Source organism: Seriola dumerili, unplaced genomic scaffold (assembly GCF_002260705.1).
Source record: "Seriola dumerili isolate Sdu_G_001 unplaced genomic scaffold, Sdu_1.0 BDQW01000073.1, whole genome shotgun sequence".
NCBI lineage: Eukaryota > Metazoa > Chordata > Actinopteri > Carangiformes > Carangidae > Seriola > Seriola dumerili.
In genome coordinates, this window is record NW_019174328.1 from 4,421,507 (window position 1) to 4,436,936 (window position 15,430).

General features: G+C 38.8%; 3 protein-coding genes and 1 non-coding gene across 4 annotated transcripts; 1 reads left to right on the forward strand and 3 right to left on the reverse strand.

The window, feature by feature from the left end:
- Positions 1-307: 307 nt before the first annotated feature.
- trnai-uau lies at positions 308-401 on the reverse strand. Its single transcript has 2 exons — positions 364-401; positions 308-343 (listed from the first exon to the last, which is right to left on the reverse strand). It is a non-coding gene; the product is annotated as a tRNA-Ile (tRNA).
- A 1,023-nt stretch (positions 402-1,424) lies between these two features.
- Positions 1,425-3,549, reverse strand: LOC111220699 (hydroxycarboxylic acid receptor 2-like). The gene is made up of 2 exons (XM_022743889.1): positions 3,395-3,549; positions 1,425-2,867 (listed from the first exon to the last, which is right to left on the reverse strand). The coding sequence occupies exon 2, from the start codon at positions 2,804-2,806 to the stop codon at positions 1,805-1,807; it is 1,002 nt and encodes a 333-aa protein (XP_022599610.1). The 5' UTR covers positions 2,807-2,867; positions 3,395-3,549; the 3' UTR covers positions 1,425-1,804.
- A 3,499-nt stretch (positions 3,550-7,048) lies between these two features.
- On the forward strand, positions 7,049-8,895 carry LOC111220782 (transmembrane protein 229B-like). The gene is made up of 2 exons (XM_022744002.1): positions 7,049-7,105; positions 8,411-8,895. The coding sequence occupies exons 1-2, from the start codon at positions 7,054-7,056 to the stop codon at positions 8,893-8,895; spliced, it is 537 nt and encodes a 178-aa protein (XP_022599723.1). The 5' UTR covers positions 7,049-7,053.
- A 1,737-nt stretch (positions 8,896-10,632) lies between these two features.
- Positions 10,633-14,539, reverse strand: haao (3-hydroxyanthranilate 3,4-dioxygenase). Its single transcript, XM_022743852.1, has 10 exons — positions 14,361-14,539; positions 14,073-14,151; positions 13,098-13,181; positions 12,849-12,955; positions 12,670-12,759; positions 12,521-12,564; positions 12,273-12,418; positions 11,414-11,482; positions 11,176-11,258; positions 10,633-11,040 (listed from the first exon to the last, which is right to left on the reverse strand). The coding sequence occupies exons 1-10, from the start codon at positions 14,447-14,449 to the stop codon at positions 10,968-10,970; spliced, it is 864 nt and encodes a 287-aa protein (XP_022599573.1). The 5' UTR covers positions 14,450-14,539; the 3' UTR covers positions 10,633-10,967.
- Positions 14,540-15,430: the final 891 nt, after the last annotated feature.

The following is a 15,430-nucleotide window of genomic DNA, read 5'->3' on the forward strand; positions in this document are numbered from 1 at the left end:
TGGAAATATTTATATGTTCCATTGCCTCTTATGTTTAAAATTTCTATGTAGGCAACTGACTTTGTGTGTGAATTTAAGGGACACTTGCTGTTGCCTGTATTATCACATTTGGTATGGTTTTCATTCTATCACTATAATAATCCTACAGACTTGTAATTAATTTGTAAGAGTGACATTGTAGGCTGTATAACTATACATTTTGTCGTTATGGGCTCATTTTAACACTACATAACCACATTTCTAGTATTTGTAATCCAAAAGAAGAGTGCATTCACTTAAAACATACAGTGGATTAGTATCAAAAGGCTGCTCCAGGTGAGGCTCGAACTCACAACCTCGGCATTGCTCTACAGTGTACTGTCATATAAGTACCGCGCGCTAACCGATTGCGCCACTGGAGCTCACTGTTTCTGAGCCGTAGTTGGGTTTATAAGCATAACACAGCTTGACACCGGTGTAAATGTTGTGTCCTTTTTTTAATTGTGTAACGCTGCTGCATTAGTTCCATGTAGACGTTTCCCTTTCAGATCAAACTACAACAACAAAGTGGTGGACTCATTGAAAATGAAATCAAAAGTATTTTTATTAGTATTGTGTTATGTATCAAACACGTAAACAGGGTTACCGGTCAGAAACATTGAACATATGTGATACGAGCAGTGCCTTAGTAGACCCAATTTTCGATTTCACTTCACTTCAATTTTATTTCGGTCCTTGTTAATATTCTTACATAAGTAAATATAGCTTATTACAAATACCCTCTCCACATAACGTTAAATAAAACGGCAACCCTCTCACTACAGTCCAATGTATGGTCAGCAAAATAGGAGCGAAAATAAAACAGACTGAAACTTTGATTTACGATGATTATATGTCATTAGTTGCTTGTCGTGTCGTGTCGTGTCGTGTCGTGTCGTCTCTCCTATAGTGATGGGTCAGTGATGTCATGCCTGTAGTAGCTACTGTGACGCACGGGGAAGTAGTTACACACAGTCAACAATTTCAAAGTAGAAAAAATCTCAAAGACACAGCAGATAATCCACCATGGTCATGCTTGAAGTAAGATGATGATAAATTAGTCACTGAAATATTATTTGTTGAAGATATATCATTTTATTGAAAATACATTTTAGTGTTCTTGAATGTCACTGTTGTTTTCTAAAGTCTATCTATCTATCTATTTATCTATCTATCATTGGTCCATTTCAAACATTTTGCATATTCATTGTACAGACTGTCCTACCTTAAGTACCATGTTTGATGTATAATGTATTGTTTTCATCAGTGTCGGCTTTCATTTTATAGTAATGGTATACATTCATACACAGGACACAATCAGGAAGTGAGCATGTATACATGTTATATGTATGTATATATATATATATATATATATAAAATACATCAAATAATAAACAAATAATGAAAAGAAATTGCATAGTCACCATAGTTTTAAAGCTTAAACACAAGTAGACATTCTGTGCAAAGAAATAGATGCAGTGAATACCAACAAATGACTACACACACTCACAGGCGTCTGAAAACCTGGAGCCCACTTGTGGGGGCCGACAGCTCTGTGGGGACTAAAATGCTGAACCTTACAAGTTTAAATGGCTTCTTTCAGGGCTAAGACTTGAGTTTAAGATTGCAATTAGGTTTAGGTTACTGTTGGGGTTAGACAATTACAGTATTAGTGAGGGGATGCATTATGTCAAAGAGTATCCTTACAACTATTGTAAGAGCGACATGTTTAGGCCTATATACATAGATATACAGTATATTATAATATAAAATGTTGTGTTTGCCTTTAGCTGTTACTGGCTGTGCTATTGGCTGGCCTGACATTCTTCTTCACAAAGCTCAGGTGGCTGATGGAGCTCTTGAGGGCATCATGAAACATGGAGCTGGAGAAACAGTAGATGACAGGGTCCAAAGAGCTGTTGAGGTAGGTGAAGGGAATGCTCATCATAAAGAACTTGATGATCAGATTGTAGGATGCACAGTCGTCCGGGTAGAACTGCTTGATGTACATCCCCCTCAGACCTGTGATGACACCTGGCATGAAGCAGATAGTGAACACCAAACTGATCACTACTACCGCTCTGGTGGCCTTCCACACCATCTTCCGCCTGTATATCCACCGTTGGTGCAGGGAGCAGGCTATACGAGCTGAGCAGAACAGCAACAAGAACCACGGCAGGAAGAACTCTGTAATGAAGACCCCATAGTGTACCTTTATCGCCGAAGGGGTTCTCTTATAGGAGTTGAAGCTGCGACACAGGGAGACGTTGCCATCCTGGTAGAGGAGATTGGTGGTCAACAGCGGAATCCGAAGGGCAATTACAACAGTCCACAACAGGCCTACGAGCCAGCCCGCCTGAGTTAAAGTCATACGGCTGATGCGGTGATGTGGATGGACCACTTTAAAGTAGCGATCCACTGTCACAGCTGTCATGAATGCAATACTGGCAGAGCGATTGACCGCCAGCATGAAGAGGTTGATGCGGCACCAGTACTGTCCAAACACCCAGTAATCCCCTCGCAGGCTTGTGTCGATGCGGAAGGGCACGCTGATGATAAGCAGGAAGTCAGCTATAACCATGTTAAAAAGGAAAAGAGCATGGGGTTTCCAGAACTTCATGCGGAAACAGAAAATCCACATGGCTACTGTGTTTCCTGGCAGGCCCACAATCATCTCAATGATCATGACAAATTGCAAGAACAAAGATCCATGATTTTGGGGGGTTTGGCAGTGCATGATAATGTTAGTTTCATTTATTGCCTCAGGAGTACAGTTCACCAAAGCCATTTCAGCTGTGAATGTGGTTGGATCTCTCCAACTTTTCAACTGCTTCTTATTTTCAGCAGCTCTTATGTTCCCGAAATTTCCAAAGAGGAGGGAAGAAGAGAGAAAAGTGTTTTAGACCTCAGTATTTCATGGATCAAATAGATAAAGCAAAAACACGTATTCTTGAAGACTTAATCTTGAACTACTGCTGCTTGGATTGTACCACATTTGTACATTGCTTTGGGCAAAAACATCTTTCATAATAAACGTTAAAGTAAATACACTATTCACTTTCTTGCAGAGAGTAACATGATAAGTTAATACCACTCTCATGTCTTTATGGTTGACAGGAAGGTACAGCCAGCAGCTAGTTAGTCAGCTAGCTTAGCTCTGTACAAAGATAACACAATCCACCTACCAGCACAACTATGATTCATTAAATGTGTAAAACTCTGTGCTTATCAATTTATATCTTCCAATACATTGTTTAGTTCAACTTTCTTCATATTGTATTCTTAGTAATGAGATACACCAGTAATAGTAAACGCTGTCATGCAAGCTATCAGTCTTTATACAGAATACAGATCAAGTTTAAATATCTGTACTCACCAGCAGTCAACACTGAACTCTTTCATTCCCTCAACAAGACCCAACAATCTTCATTTTCAGAGGAGTTGTTTCAGCAGCGCTTTCAGCAGATGTGGACAACCCCTTATATAGAGGAAGTGATTCAGTAACACAAAAGGGTTGAAGCATGCCCTAAATAAAATCAAGTTCCTCCAGTGAGCTAGTCATAACATGAGGGTTATATTGGTTCCAGTGAAAAGAGGCTGATGAGAAAATGACTGCTGGTATGAGAGATAAGTTCTTGTGGGTGGTGATGATGAAAATACACATCCATACACTTGCATGAATACTTTGATTTATGTTTACTTTATGTTTACAGAGTATAAATATTGAATAACAGAATCCTCTGTGCCTTTTGGTTTATAATTCATATCCTCATCGCACATTTCACTTAAATGATACATTTGTATCTACTGTACAATATGTGTTAATATTATACAGTGATTCAGTACTTGTATGTACATAGGTGTAAATCTATTGATACACTGTAGTAGCTACTGCCAATCGCACACTTTCATTGCAGTAATTTGTGCTACTATGCGTCGTTTAAATACCTGCATATATTTTGTAAAATGTTCTATATTAACTTTGTGCTATTATGATGTATTCTGGTCCTTGTCTGTGTCAAACAATTTCATCTCACCTATTAAACTTCATCTAACAGTAGGTGTCATTTTGCAAAATATGAACTGATTTCATTACATTTTTCTTCGTCATGAATTATCTCATTTCATTCGAATTAATTTTGCCTTAGACTAACTGTATTTAACCCCTGATATCATCTCGATCTTTTGATTTAATCTAATTTCATTTCATTTAGATTCACCTTACTTCACCTTACCTCACCTCATCACAGTGTATTTCACCTTGATTTATATCAGCAGCACGTCAGCTCTTCTACAATATCTCATCTCATCCCGTTTCATCTCACCTTGGCTTATCACACCATGTGATGGCTGCACCAGCAGCCACACATTGAACAGAGGAACGGTGGTAACTCTTTTGATTTGTTTATTTACTTAAAGAGTCTTTCTTTCTTAGTGTGACACTTAAAATTCACATATAAAAACATAAATAATTGCACACAGGTTTTGGTTTGATAAAACATACAGTTTTATTAGCAAAATTTGACAGTATAGTTATCTATTTGAAGTGCACACATTTAGTTAGCGATATAAGTTTCATACATTTAAGTTGTTTTTCATGAAATTAATTAAGCTTTCTTTGACTTACCAGTTCCTGGGGTTTGCTGCTGGAGTTGGAAATCAAAGGGAGTCCCAGCTCCATTAGGCCTGCTTAAATAGTGGTGATTACTAATTGGACTGCAACGTGTTCCTCCAGCATCGTGGGAGGGGTCAGTGTCTTTTAGTTTGATTTTTTTGTCATTAATACTTTGACAATTCTGTTTATTTGTTTCAGTACTTTTCCTTAGTTAACATGGTGTAGCACTATACTGACATATTTTGTGGTTATTGTGGTTTGTTTAAATGGTTATGTTTTAGTCTACCCCCTTGTGTGTCTGAATGGCCTGATCAGCCACTACATATGTCTCCCCTATGTTTCAGTCAGGAAGGTCAGTTTGTGCTGTTTAGTTCACTTCTGTTAGTACTTGACTTTAGTTCTGTTGCCTTGACCTCTTTTATAGGCCCAGAATTAGCTTTTTGTAAATAAAAAATTGACATTATTCTTCCAAGAACCTGTGTCTCTCTGTTCTATGTGCTCGGTCCTTGACATACCAGTGAAACTCAACTCCTCAACATCTCAGTTCTCACCTAATCCCACCAAACCTCTTCTTATCCATTGTCATCTCATCTTGTCTCATTACCTCTTCTTGACTGTTATTTCATCTCATCTTCCTCGTATCGTCATCCTACTTTAACCTCAAATTGTCATCCACACCCACGTCATGTCATCTCCTGCATTACATCATCCCATCAATTTTCTCTCCAGATTAATTTATATGTCTCATTTTATTTCATTTCACCCCATTACATTGCATCCTGTATACCCTCACTGTATCTCATTTTGTTTAATCTCATCTCATCTTGCCTCATTGCATCTCATTTTACTAAACCTCATTCCGTTTAATCTCATGTTATTGCATCACATTTCATCTCATCTCATGGTATCTCATTTCACCTTATTGTATTACATCCCATATACCCTCACTGTATCTCATCTATTTTATTTCATCTCATCTCATCTTGCCTCATTACATCTCATCTTGTCTTGCCTTTAATTATCTCCTATTTATATCCAATTTCATTTCATGTCATCTACTCCTTTTGCTCTCAATTTTTTTTAAATCAAATTTGAGTACATTCAGTTCAGTGTACCAGAGTGATCCAACACTGACAATAACTGACTTGCAGAGAGAAACAGGTGAAGTCGCTCTTTATTTTCTCAGAGCGAGAATGCTAATTTCCCTAACCAAACTTTCTCTGGCTCATTACACATCAATACAATAAATGCACACATAGAGTCAGCCTCAGTTCACCACTGTGTGAAGAGCCCGACCTTTGTCAGTTCAATAACTTTATGGTCACTGACTCCCATACAGCAGCATAGTCCCCCTTCACAGCCCTAAAAGTGTGTTTGCTAGATCCACTGGACTCTGATCTAGAGGTCCACCATTCATCTAACTGTTTTATTAGAGTACACACAAAACAAACACACAGAACCCAGCAGTGGCACCATGTCAAGACTGACATCTGCTCTCACTGACACTTTATGGTTAAACTGCATGCTGTACATGTGTGAAACTGGTAGAGCTCTGTGTCCATATTTATATAGTATGTGTAAATGTGTGGTGAAAGTGAGTGCTTAGTGAGTGAGGGGGGAAATTAATGCGTGCATCAAATTTCAAGGCTGTTGTCAAGATACTCATAACCACAACCACATTGGGAACTAGAGGAAAAGTGTGGGGCTCACATATTCATTCTGTTGGGACCAATGTCTGTAGCAAATCTCATTTCCGTGAATTTTTGTAGAAAATCTCATGCCAATCCATCAAGTGGTTTGGTTTGGACCACAGAAGTGGACTGATAGACAGGGCAACATCGCTATCCTTGGATGTATTATTGTATAATTTCTAAATAGGTCCTTTTCAGTATATTAATATGTGTATAATATGTGTATAATTTTGAGCAGGTTTTCTGACACAGCCAGCTAATGTGATTCACTGATAACCCCAAAGCTGGCCCACCAAAATTGAATCAGGAAATACAGCATTATATGGAGCTTCTGTGTGATACAGACACATCAATACAATTATTTGCACATTTACTGTATGCTTAAAAGATAAGATTCAAGCAGCCAGTGTGGGATCAATACTAGAACTGGCAGTGCACAAAGACATGCACGAAGACACACACACACACACACACACACACACACACACACACACACATTTTTCCTCAGGTGGTCCAGGTTTCACAACCTTAGCCTGTGACAGAGACATCACTGTCTCACTCTGACAACATGGGGCAGCTTAATGTTTAGCCCTGGATCTGCACACACACACACACACACACACACACACACACACACACACACACATACAGAGAGACACAAATGCACGCACACACACATAGGGAAGCAGAGGGATTACAAAGGCACAGAGACCCATATGCTGCCCAGGGATGGAGACGAGGAAACTAAATACAAGAAGAACACAAGATAATTATGACCAAGGTGAGAATACTGTTTATTGCATTCCAACCTAATTTTTAATGACTGCAGAAGGACACTTTGAGGCTTCATGTGACTGACTTTTTTGTCACTGCATCTTTATCTCAGTTGTAGTGAGTGAAATGATGGAGTTGGATTCAAAGCTTTTGTGAAACTGTTGTTGATTGTGTTGAACTTCAAGGAGAAATAATTGACAATGACAGTCGCCTAGTTGATAGACTTGCACTAAAAATTGTATTATTTTCTAGTGCAGAGTGAAAACCTGTTGAAGATTTTCTGAGCCTTTAATTTGCTAAGCCGGGCTAGTAGCCTGTTAATCCACATTAGAGCATGTAGGCTATACGATGCTGTGTGCCCTGTGGAGGAGGGACAAAACAGGACTCTATACACACTAAATAGAAAATGCAAGAAGAACATTTATAGAAAAAGATGGACTCTTCCAAAAAGAAATAACATTTATCTGTCAAAAAATGTATACAGTCTTAATATACCTTTGTTTAATTTTTAAGACCATGGTAGAAAGAGATATCAGATTCACAGGGAAGCAGCCTCACACTGAAGATTCATTATACAGGAGAATTTCACGATTACCAGAGTGAAATGATAATTCTAGATAATTCCAAAGAAGAAATATGTTGAAAAAGAATTAAAGTAAATGTCTATGGACTAAAGGTAGTGTCCCTCTACAGGGACTGAAAACAGGCAACAGCTAATGTAAATCTGTCATTACTGTTTTCTGAAGCTGTATCAGCCACGTAAACGAAGCACAAAAACAGCCTGTAATGTGAATTATGATCAGAGAAACACACACCTTCTTTCTTTCATGTATAACTTTTCAACGTGTGTAAATGTATTTCAAATGTATATGAAAAAAAAAGAAGTTGACTGACTGAGCAGTTCCTGTCACTTTGTTTTCCATTTCTTGTAGTAGTCAGTAATTTTACTTTTACTTCATAAGTTTACTTGTGATTTTACTTAGAAATAGTTTAATATTTTGGGAGACGAGACGCTCTTTTGTGTCTGTGCACTTAATATGTAGCTGGAGCCAGCAGCCGGTTAGCTTAGTTTAGCACAAAGACCAGAAGAAAACAGCTAACCTGGCATGTGAAAAGAAATTCAGCTCTTCTAAAGGTCTGGCACATAACCTCTTGTAAAACAAAAGGTTCACTTCTTGGCTATTTTTTCTTTTTTTCTCTATGGATTAGGTTTACATGCTTTAAATTCAGCTTTTCAGGATAACTATAGAGAATATTTGCAAAAGTTGGGCCAAAAACGTACAGTACATTCATTTCATTTTCTTTGTGACAGGGAGCAGTGTTGAAAAGGACGCTCCAGCAGAACCACAAGGCAGCAGCTCCAGTCGTCCTCTCTCTGCTGTAGTTCGTCTCTATGTGTATGCACTGCACGGCTGCCTATGTGAGGTGGCCTTCACTGCAGTGTGGGACTGGTGCAGTACCCAAGACAGGAGGCTGGAAGGTCACAGCAGCCTGTGGGCGCTGCCCATGTACGCCACCGCAATCTACCTCATGGAGAGCCTGAGAGCGTGGCTGCTGGCCCAGCATCAGCCGCTGCCTGTCCGTCTGACAGCCTACACCTTGTTCATTTACCTATGGGAATTCAGCTGGGGAGCAGGGCTGACGCTGCTGCAGGCCTGTCCCTGGGACTATTCAGGTTATAGGTACAACCTGGGAGGATTGGTGACTCTGGAGTACGCAGTACCCTGGACTGTGGCAGCACTTATAGCAGAGCAGCATGTGATCAGGAACACTCTGAGGATAAGACTGCACAATTGAACTGATACCAATCTGGAATAATGTGCTTCCAAAAAACAGCCACAATATATCTACGGACAATGTTTAGATTACTGTGAGTTTTTGACATTTTAATAATAAAAAGTTGGTTCATTTGCTGCGTCTCTCTGTTATGTTTTTCTGTTCAATCTAAGAGCATTTTTTTCTCACCTGCAGTCTGAAGACAAAACTATTATGTTAGGACAAAGGGTTTGGCAAGCTAATGTAACCGACTGAATGACAGCGTCAAAGGAATAGTTTGACCTTCAGCTCATGCGCTTTCTTCCCAAGAGTAAGACATGGAGAATGACATCGCGCTCATATCTGTCAGTGAAATATGAAAGTAAAGGTGGGGGATGGCTAGCATAGTTCAGATAAAGCAGGAAAGAGAGCCAGCTTTGACAAAAATCAAGGTGGAAAAACACCAGGTTGTGGTGTTATAGATTTTGTGTTGGATTGTTTTGAGCTTGTGAGTGTCTGCTGGTTCCTTGGCAAAGCCACAGTGTTGACATGACTCCAGGAATTTGCCACGCCCATCTGCTACTTACCGAGAAAAAGTCCCAGCACCTAACTCTGTGCAAAACCACACCTTGTCATTTTAACATTTCTGTTTGTGTATGATTCAAACTCACTATAGGTTCATTATTGAGCTTTAGGCATTTTTTTAAATTTTGGACAGAGGCTGTGTCCCCCTGCTCCCAGTCTTTATGCTAAGCTAAGCTAATCGAATACTGGGATCGACTCTGTACATAACGCACAAACTTGAGAGTGATAATAACTTTCTTATCTGAAATTCAACCATTTTCAAGGAAATAAATAAGTTTATTTTCCAAAATGTGAGACTGTTGCTTTAAAAATGGGAATGTTTGAATCAGCTCAGATTTGAACAGTGTAGTCATAGAACTAAATTATCAGAAAGTGTAAAGTGAAAGTGTAAAGAAAGTCAAATACAGGCTAATGTCAGACTTGGAGATAGTTGTAACATCAAAGTTAAAGCCATGTCTGTCACTTCAACACTCAACAAGTTCAGATAACAGTGACTGAAAAACGCCACCACAGATACAACTGGAAATCTGCTGTATGCAGTGTGGTTAGTCCTGTTAAGTTTTTTTGAAATTAAATCATGAATCCTAGCACTAGTGATCATTTGCAAAGACTTAATTACCAACATTTTTTAAATATCTATAATTCTGATTTATCTTCTCTTATAAATTGTCTCAGAAATCTTTGTGTTAAAAACCCCAACAACAACAACAACAAAAACCTTAATAATCCCTCTTGCATCAAAGTCCACTTCTATGCTATCCATCAGCTTTTCTATCTTCATCACTGCTATATAAAGGAGGAAAATGCAGCTTTAAATTACAGGAGGTAAACACAGTATTTGATACTGAAAAGAGAGAAGAAAAGAATTTTACTGTTTAACTTCAAATAGACTTTCCAGCAATGTAAAAAAGTGGGATTCAGAACAAAATTACACCTATGTCTCAACAATAGTTGCACCCATTACTGGAAGACTGTTGTATCACTGGGAGAGTGCCATCATTTTCAGTCACAGGTAACAGGATTCATGACCAGTCAGTTCTGCGTTTCTCTGGAAAAGCCCCGCCCCCCTTGTAAAGTGTAACTACTGCAGCAGGAAAAAAAAAGGAGAAGAAATTTAATAATGAGGAAGTAAAAGTAACTGTCAAGGAAGAGTGTGTGTTAAGACAAATAATCACATCGCAAACTTTGTTTTTTTTCTATCCACATTTATGTCTTCATTTTCTCTCAACAATAAAGATGTTAACATAAAATGTATTGATATAATTAATGTACACCACTGGTCTGGTGTATGTAACTACAACAAAGTGCAATTTACAGTTTCAGTTTCAATAACTTCTTGTGCCCATTAATACTGAAATGAGTCAAAGTCCACTTTCATTAACAAATAACAGAAGCTTATAGCCTGTATGAGGTCATGATTTATATTATTGTATGTGATGATACACAATCTACTTTTCAATGCCGCTCATTGACTGATACTGTAGTAGCCTACATGTCAGGTTGGGGGCAGGTCAATAGGCAGGTCCTGGTCATGGTCTCTTCCTCTCAGGGTTTTGAACCACAAACAGGGCGACAGTCCTCTCATCTCTCTGCCACTGGTACCTACAGAGGAAGAAGTCATTTATCAATTTGTATAGCATCTCAAGTCATTACTGCCAAATCACTTCCTGTAAAATTCTCTTTATCTAGTTATGTGTGCCCTGATAGGTTTGCCATTAACTGTTAATAATGACTCACTGGCTCTGTTCAGGAATCAGTAAACTGTCTCCTGCAGAAAGAGTGAACTCCTGCTCATTCATCGTTACTCTTGAGGATCCCTCCTGAGAGACAGAGGGAGAAGGTGATGAGAGAAGAAAATGCTCAGAAAAAGATGGACAAAATGAGAGTATGAACAGAGGGTCAGACACAGATATGTCACATGGACAGCAGCTTTAGGCAGCACTGACAGACTGTTGAAGCGACAGAGTGAACATACCAGCTGCCAAATCCACACATCACTTTGTGGTGTTGTTGTCTCTGTGAGCCCAGGGCCAAACACCATCGCCTGTTGGAGTCATAAGAAAGAGTATTATAGCATTTTCAATCTTTTGTCTCGTTCTTATGAGTTTACAATGAAACACTCTGTGGCATGTTTTCATCTATAATGTAATACAGTCATGAGGGATTTCCACAAGCAGAAAAATGCCAAAAATTGCCTGGGATCTACTCTTGTTTCAGTCTCACTTTACCAAACCCTTTGGTTTAAGGATATCAGTAAAGTGTTGAGCAGAATGTCAGTGAGAGGACTTCCAGTAAAAGGGCTTTGGACCACCTGCAGTGTAATTGCTGTTCCTTGAAGTAATGGATGAAATCGAATACTTTTGCCCTTTACTCTCAATGGTCATGTTTTCTTTCACCATACCTAACAGGATATATTTTGATGATGGATGGAAATCACTTGCTGTACTATAAGGTTTTATAAGGGACATGTATTGTTTAAAATATTTTGCTTATTACTGAAAATATGATACCTGAGTTTTGCTAATGAATATTTTTCTCATACCTTACTTCAAGAAATATAAGCATGTTTTTCTACAAAAGCTATTTTTCATTTCCATTCCTCTTAAATGTTAAACATTGCTTTAACACAAGTAGTGATAAAAGAACCTGAATAAAATAGTCTAAAATGAGAAAAATTACAATTTAAATTTAAAGCATCTATCTGATGAAAAAAGAAGTAAACATGATTAAAACTCTGACAAAGAAGTTGATGCCAGCTCAGTAGTGGACAGTATTTAATACTCTGTATTTTATACTAAAACTGATAACTTAAAAAAAAACTCTATTCCCAGCACCTCTGTCTCAAACTGAGCTCCGAACATGTCGACGGGCCTGCCACTGGCCAGAGAAGGCCTCTGTTTATCCAGCCAGTCTTTGAAGGAGAAGGGAGACATCATGTTCATGGTGTTCATCTGGAACGGAGGCTCTCTGAAGACGTCATCTGTTCATCAAAGGACAGCAGTGAACCCAGTTAAAAATTTACAGGGATCAGACTCAATATCTTGATTTTTCAGGAATCACAAGAAATATCAGAACAACTCACTTGGGTCAGGTTTCCCTGTTTTGCACTGCTTTGATGCCATGAACCTGCAAGTGACAAGTCAGCCAACATCTACTGTAGTCAAACAGATATCCTGGTGTGATGGAGACTGTAAGCGTACAGATAACAATAAAGGAGGGAAGATGTCTTACTCTTTGATTATTGGCACCAGTTGGGTTCCTAGATTCTCACAGTAGAACCATTTCTCAAACAGGATATCAATAGTGTTGTCCACATAGTACCTGAAAGCACCAACACACACTGATTTTAGAGGACAAGAGAGGAGAAGAGGGGAGGAGAGGAGAGGAGAGGAGAGGAGAGAGGAGTTAACCTCAAGCAGTCGGTCTCAGTCAGCAGCCGTCTCCTCTCGACCACCAGTCCCACTGTGTTGGCCTGCCTCTGTGGGGAGTGGGGGATCCGAGCTGGCAGCAGGAACATCTACCAATGGGGAAGAAATCAATGGAATACTGCTTTAAAGTTAGACTCCATATAAAGTAATAATATGTTACATTGACTTACTATGTAGAATAAAGAACTGTGGCAAAGAAGAACTAAATTTAGACATAAACATATTGCTCACCTCTCCCTCTCTGATGTGCACATCTTTGTGTTTGCCATTTTCAATCACCTTCAGACACATGTCTCCCTTCAGCTGGTAGAACAACTATTTAAAATAGGGAGTGGGAGACAAAGGAAGAATAGATCTGGATTAAAGGGGAACTCCAATGTTTTTCACATCAGCATGTGTGTTTATAGGTGCTGGAGAAGACGACTGCATATCAGAAAAATCTGAACAACAACATTAGTAGTACTATCATATTTCACCTTAATCTCTGACTGAACTGTCAGTGGTCGAGTTGCATTGTGGGTAGGGCAGGTGCCAGGTTTTGACAAGAGAGAAGAATGTGTGGAATAAGAAAGATGATATCTTTTCTTCTTCTGCATCAATCCTTTTTTTTTTTTTAACTGTCCAACAGTGTTGTAGGAGTGCAATGCTAAACTGGTGGAGTACTCTTTTGGGTAACTGACAACATGGTGATTAAAGATATATTTAGCATAGTGCAGAAAAACAGCTCTAAAGAGTTACACATTGCAATATGTAACAGCTTATTGCATGTTACACATTCCATGTACTGTCACCTGACCACACTCTACACTTTGACACTTCAAAATGCCTGACAGCAAAGGATGCTAATAACAACAGCACCCAATGAAATGCAAGTAGCAGCAGCCAGCCAAAATGATTTGACCAAGCATTGCAACACTGGGGTGGAATAGTGGGGGGAATAGTATATTTTTAAGAGGCAGTTATTATGTAGAAAGTAGGGAGTTAACTGTAAATGTGAAACAATTAAAGGCAAGCAGGAATTTAGTGTCCTTGATGTGCAATCAATGGAAAAAGTTACACTCAAGTAAGTGATTTGTATTTCTATAGTTTAAGGTAAACTCCAAGTCGGCATTGAAAAAGCAGAGTGTAGTTTCTCCTGGTTTAATTACGTGTGTGTCTGTCGTGAATTAAGACTTTATACAGAACAAATCAGTACTATTCTCTTACCTCCTCCCCTTCCTCAATATGATAATCCTTCCTGGTGTTTGGACCTCCAACAAACATGACATTCAACTGGAAAAAGTGCCTGAGGAATTGAAGACAATCATTGACTCATCACGTCCTCTAATGGAAGTTAGTTGTTCATTTGTCATTGCACCGTAACTAAATTTATTGTGATTTGAATTACACATTGCTCATCATATCATGCAATCCAACAAGTTGTTGTAAAGAGGAATTGACAGTAATTACAGACATATGTAACAATGTGGCGAATATGAAAAATGTATTACTCACATCAGCTTATTGCACACTGGTGGCACAAAAGCATTCTGGTTCTCTGCTATCCAGTCTTCCACATTCACAAGAAGAGAACTGTTACTCATGTTTTAAACTGATTGGGCTTTATTCTGTAGTGTTAAATGTCTCTGACCAGTCTGCTAGTCTGGGTAGTTTAAACAATGTGACTAAGACTGAAAGTCCAAAATGCAGAAGTGGGTGTAGGCTGAGTGGGGAGGAGCTCTGCTCCCCAGACAGGTGAAAGGTTGCTTGCACATTCTTAACAAGTAACATAGTATTTGACCTGCTGTGACTCTGCAGATCTACTGAAAACCATTTCAACTCTCATGAAGTCAAACTAGCAAAATGCAGACATTGTATTAGGTCTCTCCTTGAAAGTCAATGCATAATTTGACTGACAGATCCCTGTGAGATAAGAACACACTAATATTAGAGCTTCAACACTGAACACAGAAAAATGCTTAAATAGCGGAGAATAGGTAGGTATTATATGTTTAAAACAAGTTTCATTTGCACATTGTTTTTTTACTTGGCCTACAAGAAAAAAAGTACACTGACCAATTAAAACCAATGTTGTTTTAGGCTGATAATTTGCCCCTACATACATACTACATGTAATAGTCAAGTCAGTTATACCTCTTGTCGTGCTTAGCAATATCATATCTAGTATTGTTTTTACTGAGTGTCTTTTGTATTTATCAACATACATACTACCACAATGGATTGCCTTACAAAGACTTTACTCCACAAAAAAGTTAACTGAAATTGCAAAATGGCAAATAATGCTCAGTGTAATTTCACATGCCTGCATCATGTGTGCAATATCATGTCTGTAGGACCAAAATCTGCAGTTTTGACAGGGAATGTAACCAGTTCACTGCTCACACTGAGGTCGAGAGTTTACACCACGTGTAATGAGTTAAACTGTCCACCAGAGAGAGCTGTTTAACATGGTGAGATAAGTTCAAAGCTGTGTTCACGGTAGTGAGTCATGAATCCCCCAAAGGTTGCAGCTACTCATGTGGTGAGTTCTTCAAAGAGCCTGATGGCCAAGCTGGGCCTTCAAG